General features: G+C 42.2%; 2 protein-coding genes across 9 annotated transcripts in view; both read right to left on the bottom strand.

Moving 5' to 3' along the window:
- The window catches only part of LOC140725436 (E3 ubiquitin-protein ligase DDB_G0292642-like), a 201,418-nt gene that overhangs the window by 50,057 nt on the left and 125,501 nt on the right, over positions 1-25,860 (bottom strand). The window lies entirely within an intron of this gene.
- LOC140725434 (uncharacterized) overlaps positions 1-25,860 on the bottom strand; it is a 48,290-nt gene that overhangs the window by 12,038 nt on the left and 10,392 nt on the right. For 5 of the 8 annotated variants that reach the window (XM_073040878.1, XM_073040879.1, XM_073040885.1 and 2 more), the window contains 18 exons: positions 18,644-18,770; positions 18,480-18,511; positions 16,362-16,488; positions 16,185-16,216; positions 14,062-14,188; positions 13,885-13,916; positions 11,762-11,888; positions 11,585-11,616; positions 9,463-9,589; positions 9,286-9,317; positions 7,163-7,289; positions 6,986-7,017; positions 4,865-4,991; positions 4,688-4,719; positions 2,567-2,693; positions 2,390-2,421; positions 267-393; positions 103-134 (listed from right to left, as the gene is read on the bottom strand). In XM_073040878.1, the coding sequence (XP_072896979.1) occupies positions 103-134; positions 267-393; positions 2,390-2,421; positions 2,567-2,693; positions 4,688-4,719; positions 4,865-4,991; positions 6,986-7,017; positions 7,163-7,289; positions 9,286-9,317; positions 9,463-9,589; positions 11,585-11,616; positions 11,762-11,888; positions 13,885-13,916; positions 14,062-14,188; positions 16,185-16,216; positions 16,362-16,488; positions 18,480-18,511; positions 18,644-18,770 (1,431 nt within the window). The remainder of the gene's footprint in view (positions 1-102; positions 135-266; positions 394-2,389; positions 2,422-2,566; positions 2,694-4,687; positions 4,720-4,864; positions 4,992-6,985; positions 7,018-7,162; positions 7,290-9,285; positions 9,318-9,462; positions 9,590-11,584; positions 11,617-11,761; positions 11,889-13,884; positions 13,917-14,061; positions 14,189-16,184; positions 16,217-16,361; positions 16,489-18,479; positions 18,512-18,643; positions 18,771-25,860) is intronic. The other 3 variants (XM_073040882.1, XM_073040881.1, XM_073040880.1) reach the window with 3 other exon arrangements.

Below are 25,860 nucleotides of genomic sequence, written 5' to 3'. Positions count from 1 at the left end.
ACTGTGGGAGAAAAGATCAATTGCAGCAAGAATGGTGAGTGGTTTAATAAAAAAAAAGATGGAAGAGCCCTTGCTCATGCTTAATATTTGCTGCTTCCTTACCTGTTGTCCTGTGGAAACTGGATGTGAGTGATCTAAAGGAGAGAATGAATTGAACACATCAGAAGAGTTTATGAATATTCCCACGTGGTCAGTCATGTTTCTTGCAGCAGGTGCTCGAGCCCACCAGCCATGCTGATGCTTTGTGCCTGCAGCTTCCAACGTACCTTGAGGGGTCTCAGGATTTTTTCCTGTAAACACCTCAGAATCTTCCTGATTCACTTCTTGATGTTGAACAGGTGTTACTTCGTCCTTCACAACATCAACAAGGGAATCATTCTGGGCATTATTCACCTGTGTGAGAGCATGAAAGAAAGAAAGTGGGATATTAATTTTTCAATAATGTGACCGAGTCCCTGAACAGGGATGTCCTGCTCACTCAGAGTTTATCTCAGGGATGTTCATTTGCCTTTCTGCAGTGCTCCAGGATTCTGATATATTCCATTTTCCAATGCACTTAGTACATTGACCAACACATACTTCTTTAAATAAGGCAATAAATGCCCAATATTACTACATTCGTTGGTTGTTGTTTTAGATAGCCTGGAAATTTTCTCATCTCATCTCAAAAATATGTTGTAGCCTTTCAGGTTGTTATATGACCATAACGGATGCTGCGTAGATCGGTGTTGACTGCAACACTGATTTATTTAGAGATCGAACAATTCTCAGGGCCGCCAGGAGAAACCTCATCGTAGGCATCAAGTGGGCAATGAGAGCCTTCGCACAAAATGTTCAGGAACACCTGTCCTGTACCAAACCCTGGCATATGTTGCTGATCACGAAGGGCATTACTGACTACACAAGGAAAAACTGCGCTGACTTCACCAGTGATGGCTCCCTCCCTGACACTCCAGCAACTTTATTGCACGCTTTGAGGCAGGAGTCACATCATCGGCCATGGAAGGTAATACTCTTCCAGGTGAGCAGCCACTGTCTGTAACAGCAACAGATGTGAGAAGGCCCCTGCAGAGTCAAACTCCGGAAGATGGCTGGCCCAAATGATATTCCATGCTGAATACTCAGGGACTGTACACTCCAGCTCACTGACACCTCATGAGTATCTTCAACTCAACACTCATCCAGTCTGCTACCCCCACATGCTTCAAATCAGCCACCATCATCCCTGAACCAAAGAAATCTACACCTGCAGAACTAAATACTGGCACAGTCACCAGTAATCATGAAGCACTTTGAATGACCGGCAATGGCACATCTCCAACCCACCATTCCTGCAACATTAGACATTCACAGAACCACTTTAAATAGATACCACAGCATCTGTCATGCACCTGGCCCAGATACTGTCACCAGTTTCAGATATGGCCCGTGTCGAGTGAGAGACACTATACCATGCTTAGTGCAAACAGTTTTTAAAATAGTGTCTGTTACGTGCACTTTTGTTGAAAAAACACCAATTTTTGTCACTGACAGTTGGCAGGAAATAAGGAGCAAGTCAATAATGAAAGGTTTTGCTCACTGATGTTTCAAGCATTCAGGCCTGGAGATTCCAGAAATGGCTGGGAGTGATAATGAAATAAATTCGCTTCTTCAGAAAGTCAAGAACTGCACAGAATTTGAAGGTATTGACAATCATTTTGCATATTGTAATGAAACCGAAGATTTGGAGAATGCAATTGTTAAAAGCAGTGTGTGAAGGCCATCCATCATCTATGTGAGGAAACGTCGCTGATTTTGGTCACTTACAGTCAATCAAAAGAACACATACACTGGGTAAATTTTTGTGTTGAAAACTATTAGCGACCAATACAGTTTTGTAGCTTTGCCATAGTATTGACGGCTATTCTCTGTTTCATTAAATTACATAATTTGTTACTATTTTAAATTGTAGTTTGTCTTTTCGATTCCTTTTTAACGATTTTCATGAAATGTCCTCTGATTGGGACAGCAACTCAAATGGGCAAATATATATAGTTCCCAAACTGTCCCAATTACCAAAAGTCACAGTTCCAGTGACACTGATCACTGATTAAGACCTTTCGTGCTATTGCATGGAATTTGCATACACTCCACATGGGAATCACTGGGCACTCTGGTTTACTCCTACGTTCCAAGGATATGCTGGCAGTCAGCTTAATTGGCTTCTGTAAATGTCCCATGTGTAAGTGACATAAAATTACTCTGATTTTCTAAATTGATCCAGCCTTTATGGACTTTTGAGACTTGGTGACTGTGGGAGAAAGAATCGATTATAGCAAAGACTTTCAGCATATATTAAAGAAAAAGTAGAAGAGCACGTCTTCATGTTAAATAGTTGCTGTTTCCTCACCTCTTGTCCTGTGGCAACTTGCTGTGAGTGATCTAAAAGACAGAATGAATTAAACACGTCAGAAGAGTTTATGAATATTCTTTAACTAAAATCCCACGTGGTCAGTCATGTTTCTTGCAGCACGTGCTCGAGCCCACCCGCCATACTGATGCTTTGTGCCTGCAGCTTCCAACGTACCTTGAAGGGTCTCAGAATTTCTTCCTGTAAACACCACAGTATCTCCCCGATTCACTTCCTGATGTTGAACAGGTGTTTCTTCGTCCTTCACAACATCATCAAGGGAATCATTCTGGGCATTATTCACCTGTGTGAGAGCATGAAAGAAAGAAAGTGGAATATTAGTTTTTCAATAATGGGACCGAGTCGCTGAACAGGGATGTCCTGCTCACTCGCAGTTTATCTCAGGGATGTTCATTTGCCTGTGTGCAGTGCTCCAGGATTCTGATATATTCCATTTTCCAATGCACTCAGTACATTGACCAACACATACTTCTTTAAATAAGGCCATAAATGCCCAATATTACTACATTCGTTGGTTGTTGTTTAGATAGCCTGGAAATTTTCTCATCTCATCTCAAAAATATGTTGTAGCCTTTCAGGTTGTTATGTGACCATAACAGATGCTGCGTAGATCGGTGTTGACTGCAACACTGATTTATTTAGAGATCGAACAATTCTCAGGGCCGCCAGGAGAAACCTCATCATACGCATCAAGTGGGCAATGAGAGCCTTCGCACAAAACGTTCAGGAACACCTGTCCTGTACCAAACCCTGGCATATGTTGCTGATCACGAAGGGCATTACGGACTACACAAGGAAAAACTGCGCTGACTTCACCAGTGATGGCTCCCTCCCTGACACTCCAGCAACTTTATTGCACGCTTTGAGGCAGGAGTCACATCATCGGCCATGGAAGGTAATACTCTTCCAGGTGAGCAGCCACTGTCTGTAACAGCAACAGATGTGAGAAGGACCCTGCAGAGTCAAACTCTGTAAGATGGCTGCCCAAACAATATTCCATGCTGAATACTCAGGGACTGTACACTCCAGCTCACTGACACCTCATGAGATTCTTCAACTCATCACTCATCCAGTCTGCTGCCCCCACATGCTTCAAATCAGCCACCATCATCCCTGAACCAAAGAAATCTACACCTGCAGAACTAAATACTGGCACAGTCACCAGTAATCATGAAGCACTTTGAATGACCGGCAATGGCACATCTCCAAACCTCCATTCCTGCAACATTAGACATTCACAGAACCTCTTTACAATAGATACCACAGCATCTGTCATGCACCTGGCCCAGATACTGTCACCAGTTTCAGATATGGCCCGTGTCGAGTGAGAGACACTATACCATGCTTAGTGCAAACAGTTTTTAAAATAGTGTCTGTTACGTGCACTTTTGTTGAAAAAACACCAATTTTTGTCACTGACAGTTGGCAGGAAATAAGGAGCAAGTCAATAATGAAAGGTTTTGCTCACTGATGTTTCAAGTATTCAGGCCTGGAGATTCCAGAAATGGCTGGGAGTGAGAATGAAATAAATTCGCTTCTTCAGAAAGTCAAGAACTGCACAGAATTTGAAGGTATTGACAATCATTTTGCATATTGTAATGAAACCGAAGATTTGGAGAATGCAATTGTTAAAAGCAGTGTGTGAAGGCCATTCATCATCTACGTGAGGAAACGTCGCTGATTTTGGTCACTTACAGTCAATCAAAAGAACACATACACTGGATAAATTTTTGTGTTGAAAACTGTTGGGGACCAATACAGTTTTGTAGCTTTGCCATAGCATTGATGGCTATTCTCTGTTTCATTAAATTACATAATTTGTTATTATTTTAAATCGTAGTTTGTCTTTTCGATTCCTTTTTAACGATTTTCATGAAATGTCCACTGATTGGGACCGCCACTCAAATGGCAAATATATATAGTTCACAAACTGTCCCAATTACCAAAAGTCACAGTTCCAGTGACACTGATCACTGATTAAGACCTTTCGTGCTATTGCATGGAATTTGCATACACTCCACATGGGAATCACTGGGCACTCTGGTTTACTCCTATGTTCCAAGGATATGCTGGCAGTCAGCTTAATTGGCTTCTGTAAATGACCCATGTGTAAGTGACATAAAATTACTCTGATTTTCTAAATTGATCCAGCCTTTATGGACTTTTGAGACTTGGTGACTGTGGGAGAAAGAATCGATTATAGCAAAGACTTTCAGCGTATATTAAAGAAAAAGTAGAAGAGCACGTCTTCATGTTAAATAGTTGCTGTTTCCTCACCTCTTGTCCTGTGGCAACTTGCTGTGAGTGATCTAAAAGACAGAATGAATTAAACACGTCAGAAGAGTTTATGAATATTCTTTAACTAAAATCCCACGTGGTCAGTCATGTTTCTTGCAGCACGTGCTCGAGCCCACCCGCCATGCTGATGCTTTGTGCCTGCAGCTTCCAACGTACCTTGAAGGGTCTCAGAATTTCTTCCTGTAAACACCACAGTATCTCCCCGATTCACATCCTGATGTTGAACAGGTGTTTCTTCGTCCTTCACAACATCATCAAGGGAATCATTCTGGGCATTATTCACCTGTGTGAGAGCATGAAAGGAAGAAAGTGGGATATTAATTTTTCAATAATGTGACCGAGTCCCTGAACAGGGATGTCCTGCTCACTCGCAGTTTATCTCAGGGATGTTCATTTGCCTGTGTGCAGTGCTCCAGGATTCTGATATATTCCATTTTCCAATGCACTCAGTACATTGACCAACACATACTTCTTTAAATAAGGCCATAAATGCCCAATATTACTACATTCGTTGGTTGTTCTTTAGATAGCCTGGAAATTTTCTCATCTCATCTCAAAAATATGTTGTAGCCTTTCAGGTTGTTATGTGACCATAACAGATGCTGCGTAGATCGGTGTTGACTGCAACACTGATTTATTTAGAGATCGAACAATTCTCAGGGCCGCCAGGAGAAACCTCATCGTTGGCATCAAGTGGGCAATGAGAGCCTTCGCACAAAACGTTCAGGAACACCTGTCCTGTACCAAACCCTGGCATATGTTGCTGATCACGAAGGGCATTACTGACTACACAAGGAAAAACTGCACTGACTTCACCAGTGATGGCTCCCTCCCTGACACTCCAGCAACTTTATTGCACGCTTTGAGGCAGGAGTCACATCATCGGCCATAGAAGATAATACTCTTCCAGGTGAGCAGCCACTGTCTGTAACAGCAACAGATGTGAGAAGGACCCTGCAGAGTCAAACTCTGTAAGATGGCTGCCCAAACAATATTCCATGCTGAATACTCAGGGACTGTACACTCCAGCTCACTGACACCTCATGAGATTCTTCAACTCATCACTCATCCAGTCTGCTGCCCCCACATGCTTCAAATCAGCCACCATCATCCCTGAACCAAAGAAATCTACACCTGCAGAACTAAATACTGGCACAGTCACCAGTAATCATGAAGCACTTTGAATGACCGGTAATGGCACATCTCCAACCCACCATTCCTGCAGCATTAGACATTCACAGAACCTCTTTACAATAGATACCACAGCATCTGTCATGCACCTGGCCCAGATACTGTCACCAGTTTCAGATATGGCCCGTGTCGAGTGAGAGACACTATACCATGCTTAGTGCAAACAGTTTTTAAAATAGTGTCTGTTACGTGCACTTTTGTTGAAAAAACACCAATTTTTGTCACTGACAGTTGGCAGGAAATAAGGAGCAAGTCAATAATGAAAGGTTTTGCTCACTGATGTTTCAAGTATTCAGGCCTGGAGATTCCAGAAATGGCTGGGAGTGAGAATGAAATAAATTCGCTTCTTCAGAAAGTCAAGAACTGCACAGAATTTGAAGGTATTGACAATCATTTTGCATATTGTAATGAAACCGAAGATTTGGAGAATGCAATTGTTAAAAGCAGTGTGTGAAGGCCATTCATCATCTACGTGAGGAAACGTCGCTGATTTTGGTCACTTACAGTCAATCAAAAGAACACATACACTGGATAAATTTTTGTGTTGAAAACTGTTGGGGACCAATACAGTTTTGTAGCTTTGCCATAGCATTGATGGCTATTCTCTGTTTCATTAAATTACATAATTTGTTATTATTTTAAATCGTAGTTTGTCTTTTCGATTCCTTTTTAACGATTTTCATGAAATGTCCACTGATTGGGACCGCCACTCAAATGGCAAATATATATAGTTCACAAACTGTCCCAATTACCAAAAGTCACAGTTCCAGTGACACTGATCACTGATTAAGACCTTTCGTGCTATTGCATGGAATTTGCATACACTCCACATGGGAATCACTGGGCACTCTGGTTTACTCCTATGTTCCAAGGATATGCTGGCAGTCAGCTTAATTGGCTTCTGTAAATGACCCATGTGTAAGTGACATAAAATTACTCTGATTTTCTAAATTGATCCAGCCTTTATGGACTTTTGAGACTTGGTGACTGTGGGAGAAAGAATCGATTATAGCAAAGACTTTCAGCGTATATTAAAGAAAAAGTAGAAGAGCACGTCTTCATGTTAAATAGTTGCTGTTTCCTCACCTCTTGTCCTGTGGCAACTTGCTGTGAGTGATCTAAAAGACAGAATGAATTAAACACGTCAGAAGAGTTTATGAATATTCTTTAACTAAAATCCCACGTGGTCAGTCATGTTTCTTGCAGCACGTGCTCGAGCCCACCCGCCATGCTGATGCTTTGTGCCTGCAGCTTCCAACGTACCTTGAAGGGTCTCAGAATTTCTTCCTGTAAACACCACAGTATCTCCCCGATTCACATCCTGATGTTGAACAGGTGTTTCTTCGTCCTTCACAACATCATCAAGGGAATCATTCTGGGCATTATTCACCTGTGTGAGAGCATGAAAGGAAGAAAGTGGGATATTAATTTTTCAATAATGTGACCGAGTCCCTGAACAGGGATGTCCTGCTCACTCGCAGTTTATCTCAGGGATGTTCATTTGCCTGTGTGCAGTGCTCCAGGATTCTGATATATTCCATTTTCCAATGCACTCAGTACATTGACCAACACATACTTCTTTAAATAAGGCCATAAATGCCCAATATTACTACATTCGTTGGTTGTTCTTTAGATAGCCTGGAAATTTTCTCATCTCATCTCAAAAATATGTTGTAGCCTTTCAGGTTGTTATGTGACCATAACAGATGCTGCGTAGATCGGTGTTGACTGCAACACTGATTTATTTAGAGATCGAACAATTCTCAGGGCCGCCAGGAGAAACCTCATCGTTGGCATCAAGTGGGCAATGAGAGCCTTCGCACAAAACGTTCAGGAACACCTGTCCTGTACCAAACCCTGGCATATGTTGCTGATCACGAAGGGCATTACTGACTACACAAGGAAAAACTGCACTGACTTCACCAGTGATGGCTCCCTCCCTGACACTCCAGCAACTTTATTGCACGCTTTGAGGCAGGAGTCACATCATCGGCCATGGAAGATAATACTCTTCCAGGTGAGCAGCCACTGTCTGTAACAGCAACAGATGTGAGAAGGACCCTGCAGAGTCAAACTCTGTAAGATGGCTGCCCAAACAATATTCCATGCTGAATACTCAGGGACTGTACACTCCAGCTCACTGACACCTCATGAGATTCTTCAACTCATCACTCATCCAGTCTGCTGCCCCCACATGCTTCAAATCAGCCACCATCATCCCTGAACCAAAGAAATCTACACCTGCAGAACTAAATACTGGCACAGTCACCAGTAATCATGAAGCACTTTGAATGACCGGTAATGGCACATCTCCAACCCACCATTCCTGCAGCATTAGACATTCACAGAACCTCTTTACAATAGATACCACAGCATCTGTCATGCACCTGGCCCAGGTACTGTCTCCAGTTTCAGATATGGCCCAAGTGTCGAGTGAGAGACACTATACCATGCTTAGTGCAAACAGTTTTTAAAATAGTGTCTGTTACGTGCACTTTTGTTGAAAAAACACCAATTTTTGTCACTGACAGTTGGCAGGAAATAAGGAGCAAGTCAATAATGAAAGGTTTTGCTCACTGATGTTTCAAATATTCAGGCCTGGAGATTCCAGAAATGGCTGGGAGTGAGAATGAAATAAATTCGCTTCTTCAGAAAGTCAAGAACTGCACAGAATTTGAAGGTATTGACAATCATTTTGCATATTGTAATGAAACCGAAGATTTGGAGAATGCAATTGTTAAAAGCAGTGTGTGAAGGCCATTCATCATCTACGTGAGGAAACGTCGCTGATTTTGGTCACTTACAGTCAATCAAAAGAACACATACACTGGATAAATTTTTGTGTTGAAAACTGTTGGGGACCAATACAGTTTTGTAGCTTTGCCATAGCATTGATGGCTATTCTCTGTTTCATTAAATTACATAATTTGTTATTATTTTAAATCGTAGTTTGTCTTTTCGATTCCTTTTTAACGATTTTCATGAAATGTCCACTGATTGGGACCGCCACTCAAATGGCAAATATATATAGTTCACAAACTGTCCCAATTACCAAAAGTCACAGTTCCAGTGACACTGATCACTGATTAAGACCTTTTGTGCTATTGCATGGAATTTGCATACACTCCACATGGGAATCACTGGGCACTCTGGTTTACTCCTATGTTCCAAGGATATGCTGGCAGTCAGCTTAATTGGCTTCTGTAAATGACCCATGTGTAAGTGACATAAAATTACTCTGATTTTCTAAATTGATCCAGCCTTTATGGACTTTTGAGACTTGGTGACTGTGGGAGAAAGAATCGATTATAGCAAAGACTTTCAGCGTATATTAAAGAAAAAGTAGAAGAGCACGTCTTCATGTTAAATAGTTGCTGTTTCCTCACCTCTTGTCCTGTGGCAACTTGCTGTGAGTGATCTAAAAGACAGAATGAATTAAACACGTCAGAAGAGTTTATGAATATTCTTTAACTAAAATCCCACGTGGTCAGTCATGTTTCTTGCAGCACGTGCTCGAGCCCACCCGCCATGCTGATGCTATGTGCCTGCAGCTTCCAACGTACCTTGAGGGGTCTCAGAATTTCTTCCTGTAAACACCACAGTATCTCCCCGATTCACATCCTGATGTTGAACAGGTGTTTCTTCGTCCTTCACAACATCATCAAGGGAATCATTCTGGGCATTATTCACCTGTGTGAGAGCATGAAAGAAAGAAAGTGGGATATTAATTTTTCAATAATGTGACCGAGTCCCTGAACAGGGATGTCCTGCTCACTCGCAGTTTATCTCAGGGATGTTCATTTGCTTGTGTGCAGTGCTCCAGGATTCTGATATATTCCATTTTCCAATGCACTCAGTACATTGACCAACACATACTTCTTTAAATAAGGCAATAAATGCCCAATATTACTACATTCGTTGGTTGTTGTTTTAGATAGCCTGGAAATTTTCTCATCTCATCTCAAAAATATGTTGTAGCCTTTCAGGTTGTTATATGACCATAACGGATGCTGCGTAGATCGGTGTTGACTGCAACACTGATTTATTTAGAGATCGAACAATTCTCAGGGCCGCCAGGAGAAACCTCATCGTAGGCATCAAGTGGGCAATGAGAGCCTTCGCACAAAATGTTCAGGAACACCTGTCCTGTACCAAACCCTGGCATATGTTGCTGATCACGAAGGGCATTACTGACTACACAAGGAAAAACTGCGCTGACTTCACCAGTGATGGCTCCCTCCCTGACACTCCAGCAACTTTATTGCACGCTTTGAGGCAGGAGTCACATCATCGGCCATGGAAGGTAATACTCTTCCAGGTGAGCAGCCACTGTCTGTAACAGCAACAGATGTGAGAAGGACCCTGCAGAGTCAAACTCCGTAAGATGGCTGCCCAAACAATATTCCATGCTGAATACTCAGGGACTGTACACTCCAGCTCACTGACACCTCATGAGTATCTTCAACTCAACACTCATCCAGTCTGCTACCCCCACATGCTTCAAATCAGCCACCATCATCCCTGAACCAAAGAAATCTACACCTGCAGAACTAAATACTGGCACAGTCACCAGTAATCATGAAGCACTTTGAATGACCGGCAATGGCACATCTCCAACCCACCATTCCTGCAACATTAGACATTCACAGAACCACTTTAAATAGATACCACAGCATCTGTCATGCACCTGGCCCAGATACTGTCACCAGTTTCAGATATGGCCCGTGTCGAGTGAGAGACACTATACCATGCTTAGTGCAAACAGTTTTTAAAATAGTGTCTGTTACATGCACTTTTGTTGAAAAAACACCAATTTTTGTCACTGACAGTTGGCAGGAAATAAGGAGCAAGTCAATAATGAAAGGTTTTGCTCACTGATGTTTCAAGCATTCAGGCCTGGAGATTCCAGAAATGGCTGGGAGTGATAATGAAATAAATTCGCTTCTTCAGAAAGTCAAGAACTGCACAGAATTTGAAGGTATTGACAATCATTTTGCATATTGTAATGAAACCGAAGATTTGGAGAATGCAATTGTTAAAAGCAGTGTGTGAAGGCCATCCATCATCTATGTGAGGAAACGTCGCTGATTTTGGTCACTTACAGTCAATCAAAAGAACACATACACTGGGTAAATTTTTGTGTTGAAAACTATTAGCGACCAATACAGTTTTGTAGCTTTGCCATAGTATTGACGGCTATTCTCTGTTTCATTAAATTACATAATTTGTTACTATTTTAAATTGTAGTTTGTCTTTTCGATTCCTTTTTAACGATTTTCATGAAATGTCCTCTGATTGGGACAGCAACTCAAATGGGCAAATATATATAGTTCCCAAACTGTCCCAATTACCAAAAGTCACAGTTCCAGTGACACTGATCACTGATTAAGACCTTTCGTGCTATTGCATGGAATTTGCATACACTCCACATGGGAATCACTGGGCACTCTGGTTTACTCCTACGTTCCAAGGATATGCTGGCAGTCAGCTTAATTGGCTTCTGTAAATGTCCCATGTGTAAGTGACATAAAATTACTCTGATTTTCTAAATTGATCCAGCCTTTATGGACTTTTGAGACTTGGTGACTGTGGGAGAAAGAATCGATTATAGCAAAGACTTTCAGCGTATATTAAAGAAAAAGTAGAAGAGCACGTCTTCATGTTAAATAGTTGCTGTTTCCTCACCTCTTGTCCTGTGGCAACTTGCTGTGAGTGATCTAAAAGACAGAATGAATTAAACACGTCAGAAGAGTTTATGAATATTCTTTAACTAAAATCCCACGTGGTCAGTCATGTTTCTTGCAGCACGTGCTCGAGCCCACCCGCCATACTGATGCTTTGTGCCTGCAGCTTCCAACGTACCTTGAAGGGTCTCAGAATTTCTTCCTGTAAACACCACAGTATCTCCCCGATTCACTTCCTGATGTTGAACAGGTGTTTCTTCGTCCTTCACAACATCATCAAGGGAATCATTCTGGGCATTATTCACCTGTGTGAGAGCATGAAAGAAAGAAAGTGGAATATTAGTTTTTCAATAATGTGACCGAGTCCCTGAACAGGGATGTCCTGCTCACTCACAGTTTATCTCAGGGATGTTCATTTGCCTGTGTGCAGTGCTCCAGGATTCTGATATATTCCATTTTCCAATGCACTCAGTACATTGACCAACACATACTTCTTTAAATAAGGCCATAAATGCCCAATATTACTACATTCGTTGGTTGTTCTTTAGATAGCCTGGAAATTTTCTCATCTCATCTCAAAAATATGTTGTAGCCTTTCAGGTTGTTATGTGACCATAACAGATGCTGCGTAGATCGGTGTTGACTGCAACACTGATTTATTTAGAGATCGAACAATTCTCAGGGCCGCCAGGAGAAACCTCATCGTTGGCATCAAGTGGGCAATGAGAGCCTTCGCACAAAACGTTCAGGAACACCTGTCCTGTACCAAACCCTGGCATATGTTGCTGATCACGAAGGGCATTACTGACTACACAAGGAAAAACTGCACTGACTTCACCAGTGATGGCTCCCTCCCTGACACTCCAGCAACTTTATTGCACGCTTTGAGGCAGGAGTCACATCATCGGCCATGGAAGATAATACTCTTCCAGGTGAGCAGCCACTGTCTGTAACAGCAACAGATGTGAGAAGGACCCTGCAGAGTCAAACTCTGTAAGATGGCTGCCCAAACAATATTCCATGCTGAATACTCAGGGACTGTACACTCCAGCTCACTGACACCTCATGAGATTCTTCAACTCATCACTCATCCAGTCTGCTGCCCCCACATGCTTCAAATCAGCCACCATCATCCCTGAACCAAAGAAATCTACACCTGCAGAACTAAATACTGGCACAGTCACCAGTAATCATGAAGCACTTTGAATGACCGGTAATGGCACATCTCCAACCCACCATTCCTGCAGCATTAGACATTCACAGAACCTCTTTACAATAGATACCACAGCATCTGTCATGCACCTGGCCCAGGTACTGTCTTCAGTTTCAGATATGGCCCAAGTGTCGAGTGAGAGACACTATACCATGCTTAGTGCAAACAGTTTTTAAAATAGTGTCTGTTACGTGCACTTTTGTTGAAAAAACACCAATTTTTGTCACTGACAGTTGGCAGGAAATAAGGAGCAAGTCAATAATGAAAGGTTTTGCTCACTGATGTTTCAAATATTCAGGCCTGGAGATTCCAGAAATGGCTGGGAGTGAGAATGAAATAAATTCGCTTCTTCAGAAAGTCAAGAACTGCACAGAATTTGAAGGTATTGACAATCATTTTGCATATTGTAATGAAACCGAAGATTTGGAGAATGCAATTGTTAAAAGCAGTGTGTGAAGGCCATTCATCATCTACGTGAGGAAACGTCGCTGATTTTGGTCACTTACAGTCAATCAAAAGAACACATACACTGGATAAATTTTTGTGTTGAAAACTGTTGGGGACCAATACAGTTTTGTAGCTTTGCCATAGCATTGATGGCTATTCTCTGTTTCATTAAATTACATAATTTGTTATTATTTTAAATCGTAGTTTGTCTTTTCGATTCCTTTTTAACGATTTTCATGAAATGTCCACTGATTGGGACCGCCACTCAAATGGCAAATATATATAGTTCACAAACTGTCCCAATTACCAAAAGTCACAGTTCCAGTGACACTGATCACTGATTAAGACCTTTCGTGCTATTGCATGGAATTTGCATACACTCCACATGGGAATCACTGGGCACTCTGGTTTACTCCTATGTTCCAAGGATATGCTGGCAGTCAGCTTAATTGGCTTCTGTAAATGACCCATGTGTAAGTGACATAAAATTACTCTGATTTTCTAAATTGATCCAGCCTTTATGGACTTTTGAGACTTGGTGACTGTGGGAGAAAGAATCGATTATAGCAAAGACTTTCAGCGTATATTAAAGAAAAAGTAGAAGAGCACGTCTTCATGTTAAATAGTTGCTGTTTCCTCACCTCTTGTCCTGTGGCAACTTGCTGTGAGTGATCTAAAAGACAGAATGAATTAAACACGTCAGAAGAGTTTATGAATATTCTTTAACTAAAATCCCACGTGGTCAGTCATGTTTCTTGCAGCACGTGCTCGAGCCCACCCGCCATGCTGATGCTATGTGCCTGCAGCTTCCAACGTACCTTGAGGGGTCTCAGAATTTCTTCCTGTAAACACCACAGTATCTCCCCGATTCACATCCTGATGTTGAACAGGTGTTTCTTCGTCCTTCACAACATCATCAAGGGAATCATTCTGGGCATTATTCACCTGTGTGAGAGCATGAAAGAAAGAAAGTGGGATATTAATTTTTCAATAATGTGACCGAGTCCCTGAACAGGGATGTCCTGCTCACTCGCAGTTTATCTCAGGGATGTTCATTTGCTTGTGTGCAGTGCTCCAGGATTCTGATATATTCCATTTTCCAATGCACTCAGTACATTGACCAACACATACTTCTTTAAATAAGGCAATAAATGCCCAATATTACTACATTCGTTGGTTGTTGTTTTAGATAGCCTGGAAATTTTCTCATCTCATCTCAAAAATATGTTGTAGCCTTTCAGGTTGTTATATGACCATAACGGATGCTGCGTAGATCGGTGTTGACTGCAACACTGATTTATTTAGAGATCGAACAATTCTCAGGGCCGCCAGGAGAAACCTCATCGTAGGCATCAAGTGGGCAATGAGAGCCTTCGCACAAAATGTTCAGGAACACCTGTCCTGTACCAAACCCTGGCATATGTTGCTGATCACGAAGGGCATTACTGACTACACAAGGAAAAACTGCGCTGACTTCACCAGTGATGGCTCCCTCCCTGACACTCCAGCAACTTTATTGCACGCTTTGAGGCAGGAGTCACATCATCGGCCATGGAAGGTAATACTCTTCCAGGTGAGCAGCCACTGTCTGTAACAGCAACAGATGTGAGAAGGCCCCTGCAGAGTCAAACTCCGGAAGATGGCTGGCCCAAATGATATTCCATGCTGAATACTCAGGGACTGTACACTCCAGCTCACTGACACCTCATGAGTATCTTCAACTCAACACTCATCCAGTCTGCTACCCCCACATGCTTCAAATCAGCCACCATCATCCCTGAACCAAAGAAATCTACACCTGCAGAACTAAATACTGGCACAGTCACCAGTAATCATGAAGCACTTTGAATGACCGGCAATGGCACATCTCCAACCCACCATTCCTGCAACATTAGACATTCACAGAACCACTTTAAATAGATACCACAGCATCTGTCATGCACCTGGCCCAGATACTGTCACCAGTTTCAGATATGGCCCGTGTCGAGTGAGAGACACTATACCATGCTTAGTGCAAACAGTTTTTAAAATAGTGTCTGTTACATGCACTTTTGTTGAAAAAACACCAATTTTTGTCACTGACAGTTGGCAGGAAATAAGGAGCAAGTCAATAATGAAAGGTTTTGCTCACTGATGTTTCAAGCATTCAGGCCTGGAGATTCCAGAAATGGCTGGGAGTGATAATGAAATAAATTCGCTTCTTCAGAAAGTCAAGAACTGCACAGAATTTGAAGGTATTGACAATCATTTTGCATATTGTAATGAAACCGAAGATTTGGAGAATGCAATTGTTAAAAGCAGTGTGTGAAGGCCATCCATCATCTATGTGAGGAAACGTCGCTGATTTTGGTCACTTACAGTCAATCAAAAGAACACATACACTGGGTAAATTTTTGTGTTGAAAACTATTAGCGACCAATACAGTTTTGTAGCTTTGCCATAGTATTGACGGCTATTCTCTGTTTCATTAAATTACATAATTTGTTACTATTTTAAATTGTAGTTTGTCTTTTCGATTCCTTTTTAACGATTTTCATGAAATGTCCTCTGATTGGGACAGCAACTCAAATGGGCAAATATATATAGTTCCCAAACTGTCCCAATTACCAAAAGTCACAGTTCCAGTGACACTGATCACTGATTAAGACCTTTCGTGCTATTGCATGGAATTTGCATACACTCCACATGGGAATCACTGGGCACTCTGGTTTACTCCTACGTTCCAAGGATATGCTGGCAGTCAGCTTAATTGGCTTCTGTAAATGTCCCATGTGTAAGTGACATAAAATTACTCTGATTTTCTAAATTGATCCAGCCTTTATGGACTTTTGAGACTTGGTGACTGTGGGAGAAAGAATCGATTATAGCAAAGACTTTCAGCATATATTAAAGAAAAAGTAGAAGAGCACGTCTTCATGTTAAATAGTTGCTGTTTCCTCACCTCTTGTCCTGTGGCAACTTGCTGTGAGTGATCTAAAAGACAGAATGAATTAAACACGTCAGAAGAGTTTATGAATATTCTTTAACTAAAATCCCACATTGTCAGTCATGTTTCTTGCAGCACGTGCTCGAGCCCACCCGCCATACTGATGCTTTGTGCCTGCAGCTTCCAACGTACCTTGAAGGGTCTCAGAATTTCTTCCTGTAAACACCACAGTATCTCCCCGATTCACTTCCTGATGTTGAACAGGTGTTTCTTCGTCCTTCACAACATCATCAAGGGAATCATTCTGGGCATTATTCACCTGTGTGAGAGCATGAAAGAAAGAAAGTGGAATATTAGTTTTTCAATAATGGGACCGAGTCGCTGAACAGGGATGTCCTGCTCACTCGCAGTTTATCTCAGGGATGTTCATTTGCCTGTGTGCAGTGCTCCAGGATTCTGATATATTCCATTTTCCAATGCACTCAGTACATTGACCAACACATACTTCTTTAAATAAGGCCATAAATGCCCAATATTACTACATTCGTTGGTTGTTGTTTAGTTAGCCTGGAAATTTTCTCATCTCATCTCAAAAATATGTTGTGGCCTTACAGGTAGTTATGTGACCATAACAGATGCTGCGTAGATCGGTGTTGACTGCAACACTGATTTATTTAGAGATCGAACAATTCTCAGGGCCGCCAGGAGAAACCTCATCGTTGGCATCAAGTGGGCAATGAGAGCCTTCGCACAAAACGTTCAGGAACACCTGTCCTGTACCAAACCCTGGCATATGTTGCTGATCACGAATGGCATTACTGACTACACAAGGAAAAACTGCGCTGACTTCACCAGTGATGGCTCCCTCCCTGACACTCCAGCAACTTTATTGCATGCTTTGAGGCAGGAGTCACATCATCGGCCATGGAAGGTAATACTCTTCCAGGTGAGCAGCCACTGTCTGTAACAGCAACAGATGTGAGAAGGCCCCTGCAGAGTCAAACTCCGGAAGATGGCTGGCCCAAACAATATTCCATGCTGAATACTCAGGGACTGTACACTCCAGCTCACTGACACCTCATGAGTATCTTCAACTCATCACTCATCCAGTCTGCTGCCCCCACATGCTTCAAATCAGCCACCATCATCCCTGAACCAAAGAAATCTACACCTGCAGAACTAAATAGTGGCACAGTCACCAGTAATCATGAAGCACTTTGAATGACCGGTAATGGCACATCTCCAACCCACCATTCCTGCAGCATTAGACATTCACAGAACCACTTTACAATAGATACCACAGCATCTGACATGCACCTGGCCCAGATACTGTCACCAGTTTCAGATATGGCCCAAGTGTCGAGTGAGAGACACTATACCATGCTTAGTGCAAACAGTTTTTAAAATAGTGTCTGTTACGTGCACTTTTGTTGAAAAAACACCAATTTTTGTCACTGACAGTTGGCAGGAAATAAGGAGCAAGTCAATAATGAAAGGTTTTGCTCACTGATGTTTCAAGTATTCAGGCCTGGAGATTCCAGAAATGGCTGGGAGTGAGAATGACATAATTTCACTTCTTCAGAAAGTCAAGAACTGCACAGAATTTGAAGGTATTGCCAATCATTTTTCACATTGTAATGAAACCGAAGATTTGAAGAATGCATTTGTTTAAGGCAGTGTGTGAATGCCATCCATTATCTAAGTGAGGAAACGTCGCTGATTTTGGTCACTTACAGTCAATCAAAAGAACACGTACACTGGATCAATTTCTGTGTTGAAAACTATTAAGGACCAATACAGTTTTGTAGCATTGCAATATTATTGATGGCTAATCTCTGTTTCATTAAAATACATCATTTGCTACGATTTGTTAAATCGTAGGTTGCCTTTTCGATTCCTTTTTAACAATTTTCATGAAATGTCCGCTAATTGGTACAGTCGCTGAAATGGTCAAATTAATATTGTTCCCAAACTGCCCCAATTACCAAAAGTCACAGCTCCGGTGACACTGATCACTGATTAAGACCTCTCGTGCTATTGCATGGAATTTGCATACACTCCGCATGGGAATCACTGGGCACTCTGGTTTACTCCTACGTTCCAAGTATATGCTGGCAGTCAGCTTAATTGGCTTCTGTAAATTACTCATGCGTAAGTGGTTTAAATTTACTCTGCTTTGCTGAATTGATCCAGCCTGGATGGACTTTGTGACTGTGGGAGGAAGAATTGATTACAGCAGGGACTTCCAGCATTTATTTAAGAAAATGTAGAAGAGCTCTTCTTCATGTTCAATATTTCCTGTTTCCTTACCTCTTGTCCTGTTGAACCTTGCTGTGCGTGATCTAAAGGACAGAATGAATTAAACACATCAGAAGAGTTTATGAATATTCCCACGTGGTCAGTCATGTTTCTTGCAGCTGGTGCTCGAGCCCACCAGCCATGCTGATGCTTTGTGCCTGCAGCTTCCAACGTACCTTGAGGGGTCTCAGGATTTCTTCCTGTAAACACCACAGAATCTCCCCGATTCACTTCTTGATGTTGAACAGGTGTTTCTTCGTCCTTTACAACATCCACAAGGGAATTATTTTGGGCATTATTCACCTGAGTGAGAGAATGAAAGATAGAAATGGTATTAATTTTTCAATAATGGGACAGGGTCCCTTAACAGGGATGTCCTGATCACTCACAGTTTATCTCAGGGAAATTCATTTGCCTGTGTGCAGTGCTCCAGGATTCTGATATATTCCATGTTCCAATGCACTCAGGACATTGTTTACTCTGACCAGCACATGGTTCTCACATGTACGCCTGTCAGCAGTATCAACAGAACTCTAGGAACTACATAGAAGTACAGAAGGGAAAAGCGGAATGGCCACTGGCAGGAGTAGGTCAGTGTAAAGTAGAAACAGCAGGTTTTGGCTCAGGCTTTTTAAGCATCTGTTAATGTTTCCTTTTTGTTTTTTTATCTCACTTATTGTACCAATTAAATGCTTTGGTGTGTTCTTCGTGCCAGATGTTGGAGAACTGGGAGACCCAGAGTCTCCCGGGGAACTACATCTGCGTGAAGTGCATCCGGCTGCAGCTCCTTGAAGACCGTGATAGGGATCTGGAACAGCAACTGGATGACCTTCGGCTTCTACGGGAGACCGAAGAGATAATTGATCAAAACTACAGGGAAGTAGTCATTCCACAGTTGCAGGAGGCGAGTAGCTTGGTGATTCTCAGGAAAAATGGAAATAGACAGTGAGAGCAGAGCACACCTGCGGCCATTTCCCTCAAATATAAGGTACTTACGTGGGGGATGACCCATGTTAGAATGCCACAGCGACGGGGTTACAGGGAAAAAGGCAGAAGAAGAGAGCGGTAGTGATAGAGGACTCAGTGGTGAAGGGGACAGACAGGATATTGCATAGACGTGAATGAGACACCCGGATGGTATGTTGCCTCCCAGATGCCAGGGTCAGGGATGTCTCGAATCGAATCCACAATATTTTGGAGAGCAGTCAAATGTCTTGGTACATATTGATTCCAATGACATAGGAAGGAAAAGCAAAGAGGTCCTGAAAAGAGAATTTAGAGAGCTAGGTAGAAAGCTGAGAAGCAGGACCTCCTGGGTAGTAATTTCTGGACTGTTGCCTGTGCCACATGCCAGTGAGGGTAGAACAGGACAATCTGGCAGATAAATATGTTGCTGAGAAGCTGGTGCATGGAGCAGGACTTCAGGTTATTGGATCATTGGGATCTCTTCTGGAGTCCAGTTCAAAAGTGACCTGAACCCAAGGGGGACTAATACTCTTGTAGGCAGGTTTGTAAGAGCTGTTGGGGGGGGGGGGGGGTGGGGTTCAAACTAATTTTGCAGGTGGGAAAGGACGGATGGTAAAAAAAGTAAAGATAAGCATGCAGTCAGACTGTCAGGAAGGGCAGGCAGGTGATGGGACTTAGTTGCAGCCAACAGGCTGAGTATCAAAACATTAGGGATTGAGAATCAGAAAGGATAGCAAACACGGTACTCAAGGTGATGTATCTAAATGCACATAGTATAAAGTGGATGACCTTGTTGTAGTATTGCAGATTACCAGGTATGATGTGTAGCCATCACTGAATCGTGGCTGAAGGATGGTTGTAGTTGGGAGCTGAATGTTCTAAGTTATATGTTACATCAGAGGGATAGGAAGGTAGGCAGACCGGGTGGTGTGGCTCTACTTGTAGACATAAAACATAGAATAGTACAGCACAGTACAGGCCCTTCAGCCCACAATGTTGTGCTGACCCTTAAACCCACCCTCTCATGTAACACCCCCCACCTTAAATTCCTCCATATACCTGTCTAGTAGTCTCTTAAATTTCACTAGTGTATCTGCCTCCACCACTGACTCAGGCAATGCATTCCATGCACCAACCACTCTCTGATTAAAAATCCTTCCTCTAATATCCCTTTTGAACTTCCCACACCTTACCTTAAAGCCATGCCCTCTTGTGTTGAGCAGTGGTGCCCTGGGGAAGAAGCACTGGCTGTCCACTCTATATATTCTGCTTAATATCTTGTATACCTCTATCATGTCTCCTCTCATTCTCCTTCTCTCCAAAGAGTAAGGCCCTAGCTCTCTTAATCTCTGATCATAATGCATACTCTCTAAACCAGGCAGCACCCTGGTAAATCTCCTCTGAACCCTTTTCAATGCTTCCACATGCTTCCTAATATAGTGAGGCGACCAGAACTGGACACAGTACTCCAACTGTGACCTAACCAGAGTTTTATAGAGCTGCATCATTACCTCTTGACTCTTAAGCTCTATCCCTCGACTGATGAAAGCTAACATCCCATAAGCTTTCTTAACTACCCTATCTACCTGTGAGGCAACTTACAGGGATCTGTGGAGATGTACTCCCAAATCCCTCTGCTCCTCCACTCTACTAAGTATCCTGCCATTTATTTTGTACTCTGCCTTGGAGTTTGTCCTTCCAAAGTGTACAACCTCACACTTCTCTGGGTTGAACTCCATCTGCCACTTCTCTGCGCACTTCTGCATCCTATCAATGTCTCTTTGCAATCTTCGACAATCCTCTACACTATCCACATCACCAACCTTTGTGTCATCTGCAAACTTGCCACCCCACCCTTCTAGCCCAATTCCAGGTTCTTAATAAAAATCACAAAAAGTAGAGGTCCCAGATCTGATCCTTGTGGGACACCACTCGTCATAGCCCTCCAATCCGAATGTATTCCCTGCACCACAACCCTCTGCTTTCTGCAGGCTAGCTAATTCTGAATCCACCTGGCCAAATTTCCCTGGATCCCATGCCTTCTGACTTTCTGAATTAGCCTACAGTGTGGAACCTTGTCAAATGCTTTACTAAAATCCATGTAGATCACATCCACTATACTACCCTCATCTATATCCCTGGTCACCTCCTCAAAGAACTCTATCAGGCTTGTTAGACACGATCTGCCCTTCACAAAGCCATGCTGACTATTCCTGATCAGACCATGATTCTCTAAATGCCCATAGATCCTATCTCTAAGAATCTTTTCCAACAGCTTTCCCACTACAGATGTAAGACTCACTGGTCTATAATTACCTGGACTATCCCTATTACCTCTTATGAACAAGGGCACAATATTTGCCTCCCTTCAATCCTCTGGTACCATTCTTGTGGACAATGAGGACATAAAGATCCTAGCCAGAGGCCCAGTAATCTCTTCCCTTGCCTCATGGAGCAGCCTGGGGAATATTCTGACAGGCCCCGGGAATTTATCCATCCTAAGGTATTTTAACAACTCCAACACCTCCTCTCCCTTAATATCAACATGCTCTAGAACATCAACCTCACTCACGTTGTCCTCACCATCATCAAGTTCCCTCTCATTGGTGAAACTGAAGAGAAATATGAAAGCAAGCTAACAAATAATATCAAATTGGATAGTAAAATGTTATGTTAAGAATAAAAAAGAGCGGATATAGGACTGCTAGAAAATGAGGCAGGAAAAATAATAACGGGGGACCAGGAGATGGCTGCTGAAATAAATGAGTATTTTGCATCAGTCTTCACTGTGGAAGACACTAGCAGTGTGCCTGATGTTGTCGTGTGTGAAGGTAGAGAAGTGGGTGCAGTTACTGTTACAAGAGAAAAGGTGATCAAAAAGCTGAAAGACCTAAAGGTGCTTAAGTCACCCGGACCAGAGTAACTGCATCCTAGAATTCTGAAAGAGGTAGCATTAGAGATTGTAGTGCCATTATAAATGATCTTTCAAAAGTCATTAGACTCTGGCATGGTGCCAGGGGACTGGTAAGTTGTAAATGTCACTCCACTCTTTAAGGAGGAAGGCAGCAGAAAGGAAATTATTGACCAGTTAGTTAGCTGGACCTCAGTGGATGGGAAGATGTTGGATTCAATTGTTAAGGATGAGGTGATGGAGTACTTTGTGACACAGGAATAGATAATACAAAGTCGGCAATGGTTTCCTTCAGGGAAAATCCTGCCTGATGAACCTGTTGGAAGTCTTTGAGGAGATTACAAGTTGGATAGATAAAGGGGATGCTATGGCTGTTGTATATTTGTACTTTCAGAAGGCCCTTGACAAGGTGCCACACATGAGGGTGCTTACCAAGTTAAGAGCCCATGGTATTACAGGAATGTTACTAACATGATTAGAACATCGGTTGATTGGTAGAAGGCAGTGAGTGGGAATAAAGGAATCCTTTTCTGGTTGGCTGCCAGTGACTAGTGGTGTTCCACAGGGACTGGTGTTGGGACCACTTATTTTCATGCTGTATATAAATGATTTACATGATGGAATAGATGGATTTGTTGCCAAGTTTGCAGAGGATACAAAAATTGGTAGAGGGGCAGGTAGTGTTGAGGAAACAGGTAGGATTCAGAAGGACTTAGACAGATCAAGAGAATGGGCAAGAAAGTGGCAAATGAAATACAATGTTGGAAAATGTATGGTCATGCACATTGGTAGTAGAAATAAATGTGCAGACTATTTTCTAAATGAGGAGAAAACCCAGGAATCTGAGATGCACAGGGGCTTGGGAGTCTTTGTGCAGAACACCCTAAAGGTTAGCTTGCAGGTAGAGTCAATGGGGAGGAAGGCATATACCATGTTATTATTCTTTTCAAGAGGTCTAGAATACAAGAACAAGGATGTGCTGCTGAAGCTTTATAAGGCACTGGTGAGGCCTCTCCTTGAGTATTGTGAACAGTTTTGGGCCCCTCATCTTAGGAAAGATGTGCTGGCATTAGAGAGGGTCCAGAGAAGGTTGACAAGGATGATTACAGGAATGAAGGGGTTATCATATGAGGAAATTTTGATGGCCCTGGGTCTGTACTCACTGGAATTCAGAAGGATGGGGGGGGGGGGGAATCTCATTTAAACCTTTCGAATGTTGAAAGGCCTAGACAGAGTGGATGTGGAAAGGATATTTCCCATGGTGGGATAGTCTGGGACAAGAGGACACAGCCTCAAGATAGAGGGACACTCTTTCAAAACAGAGATGCAGAGAAATTTCTTTAGCCAAAGGGTGGTGAATTTGTGGAATTTGTTGACACATGCAGCTGTGGAGCCCAAGTTTTTTGGTTCTATTGAAGGCAACAATTGATAGGTTTTTCATTGGACAAAGGTTATGGGCGGAAGGCCAGGAACTGGGGTTGAGGAGGACAAGAAAAAAAGATCAGCCATGATTGAATGGCGGAGCAGACTTGATAGGCCAGATGGCCTAATTCTGCTCCTATGTCTTATGGTCTTCTCAACATAAGTCAATAATTGCCCAATATTCTACTATATTAGTTATTAGTATTTTACCAGTCTCAAAATCTTTTCATGTTATCTCAAAAACATGTTGTAGCCATTGAGGTAAAAGTGATCCCTCACACCCTGCTCATGGACTGCTCATCCTCTTCGCATCAGGGTGAAGACAACTTAACATCCATGCCAGGACCAGACTCAAAAACCTTTACTTTCCCCATGAAGCAAGGCTTGTCAACACCTCCACCCACTCACCAGAGCTTCCACACCTCCCACCACCACTACTTTATCATTTCCTGTCAGTCACCTCACGTACAGTCACTCTTGTGCCTCATGTCACTTGATGGACATACAATCAATTTATGTAAATAATTTCACCTGTGTATTTATATTTATTGTGCTTTTTATGATATTCTTTATCTTGCTGTGTTTAATTTGTGCTATATCAGATCTAGAGTAATAATTATTTGTTCTTCTTTACACTTGTGTAGTGGAAATAACATTAAACAATCATGAGTCTTGAATCTTTATGATTCAAATGTGAATAAACACTAACTCTTAAAAAATAGTTGAGAAAGAACACAGATGCAGAAGCCTGATCTAGATGAGGAAAGCTTATTTTCCTGTAATCTGATGTTGAAATCCAATGTAAAATGCACAAAATTTGAATGAGCACTAAATTAAATGCCTAATGTAGAAACAGGATTACTGAAAAGTGTCAACAATACATGCTGCATCTGAGGAAAGGTTAACTGTTAACATTTGTTCTCTGATACCCTTCATCAGCACTGGAAAACAGAGCAAACATAGTCATTTCCAGCTGCAAAAAGATGGCAGGAGAATGCAGAAAACTTGTAGAATATTTTGCATAGGTTGCAACCAACTGAGGTAATGAGGCTTTGAGAATGAGATTACTGTTCTCCAGGGAGGAGATAGAGAGCATTGTGGCCTTGAGTCAGGACATCAATGTCAATAGAATGAAAAAGGTGAATATTCACTGCAGGAAGTGGGGCTCGGAACATGCCACTGTTGGTATCAATGATGCTGTCATGGAGGAGGCTGAGAGATTAAAGATCTTAAATGTGAATGCAATGGGTTCTCTTTGGTTATCTGAGTCATTATGCTGCTTAATTTTGGCAAGAGACTGTTGCCAGACTAGTGTGCTCTTGTGTGGCCACTGCATGCGACACCATGCTTTGAGTAAACTGTTTTGAAAATAGCATCAGCTGCATGTGGTTGTGTTCATAAAGCAGTGATTTTTGTCACTGACAGTCGGTGAGAAAGACGCAGTAAGAAAATTATGAACTGTGTGTGTTGCTAAGTATGGCTCAATCTGTCTGGATGTCGTGCAAACAGAAATGTATCACTATATGTCAGTGCATCTGAATTAGTAAACCAATTACCAGGCCTGCTGTGTATAGTCAGCAGGCATGTCTATGTTTATCAATGGAGAAAAACATGAGACAATTAAAGACAGAAGATGAGGAACTATTCCTCAGGCCTGCAGGAGCCCTCACTGTAACAGCGAAGATCAAAAGACAGTGTCAAAGCTTGGTTGGAAAAATCAAGTGGGAACAGAGAACAGTTGCCTCAACATCCTGACCATTGGTGCTCAGTAAAGTTATCACCCTCTATGCATTTGCTTAAAATTTTATAAAGTGAACCCTGTTGCTCACATGAATGTTGTGCACTAGAGTGGAAGAGATGTGAAGCAGTGATTCACTAACTTTGGTACTACAGGTATTTTTATGGGTGTCAACGTTCATCACTTTGTCAACATACTAACACTGCTGAATGTAACCTGAATTAGATTGTCAAGTTATAATCAACCATTTCAAACATTAATACCTCATTTACACTCCACAATTTTAACCTGGTTAAGTGGTCAAAGCCACTTTGCACCATTGCCAACATGGTAGTGTGAGTGCATTTCAAGATTAA

Source organism: Hemitrygon akajei, chromosome 3, assembly GCF_048418815.1.
Source record: "Hemitrygon akajei chromosome 3, sHemAka1.3, whole genome shotgun sequence".
Taxonomy (NCBI): domain Eukaryota; kingdom Metazoa; phylum Chordata; class Chondrichthyes; order Myliobatiformes; family Dasyatidae; genus Hemitrygon; species Hemitrygon akajei.
The sequence above is the reverse complement of the archived record's forward strand: the minus strand, read 5'-3'. Positions and strand labels throughout refer to the sequence as shown.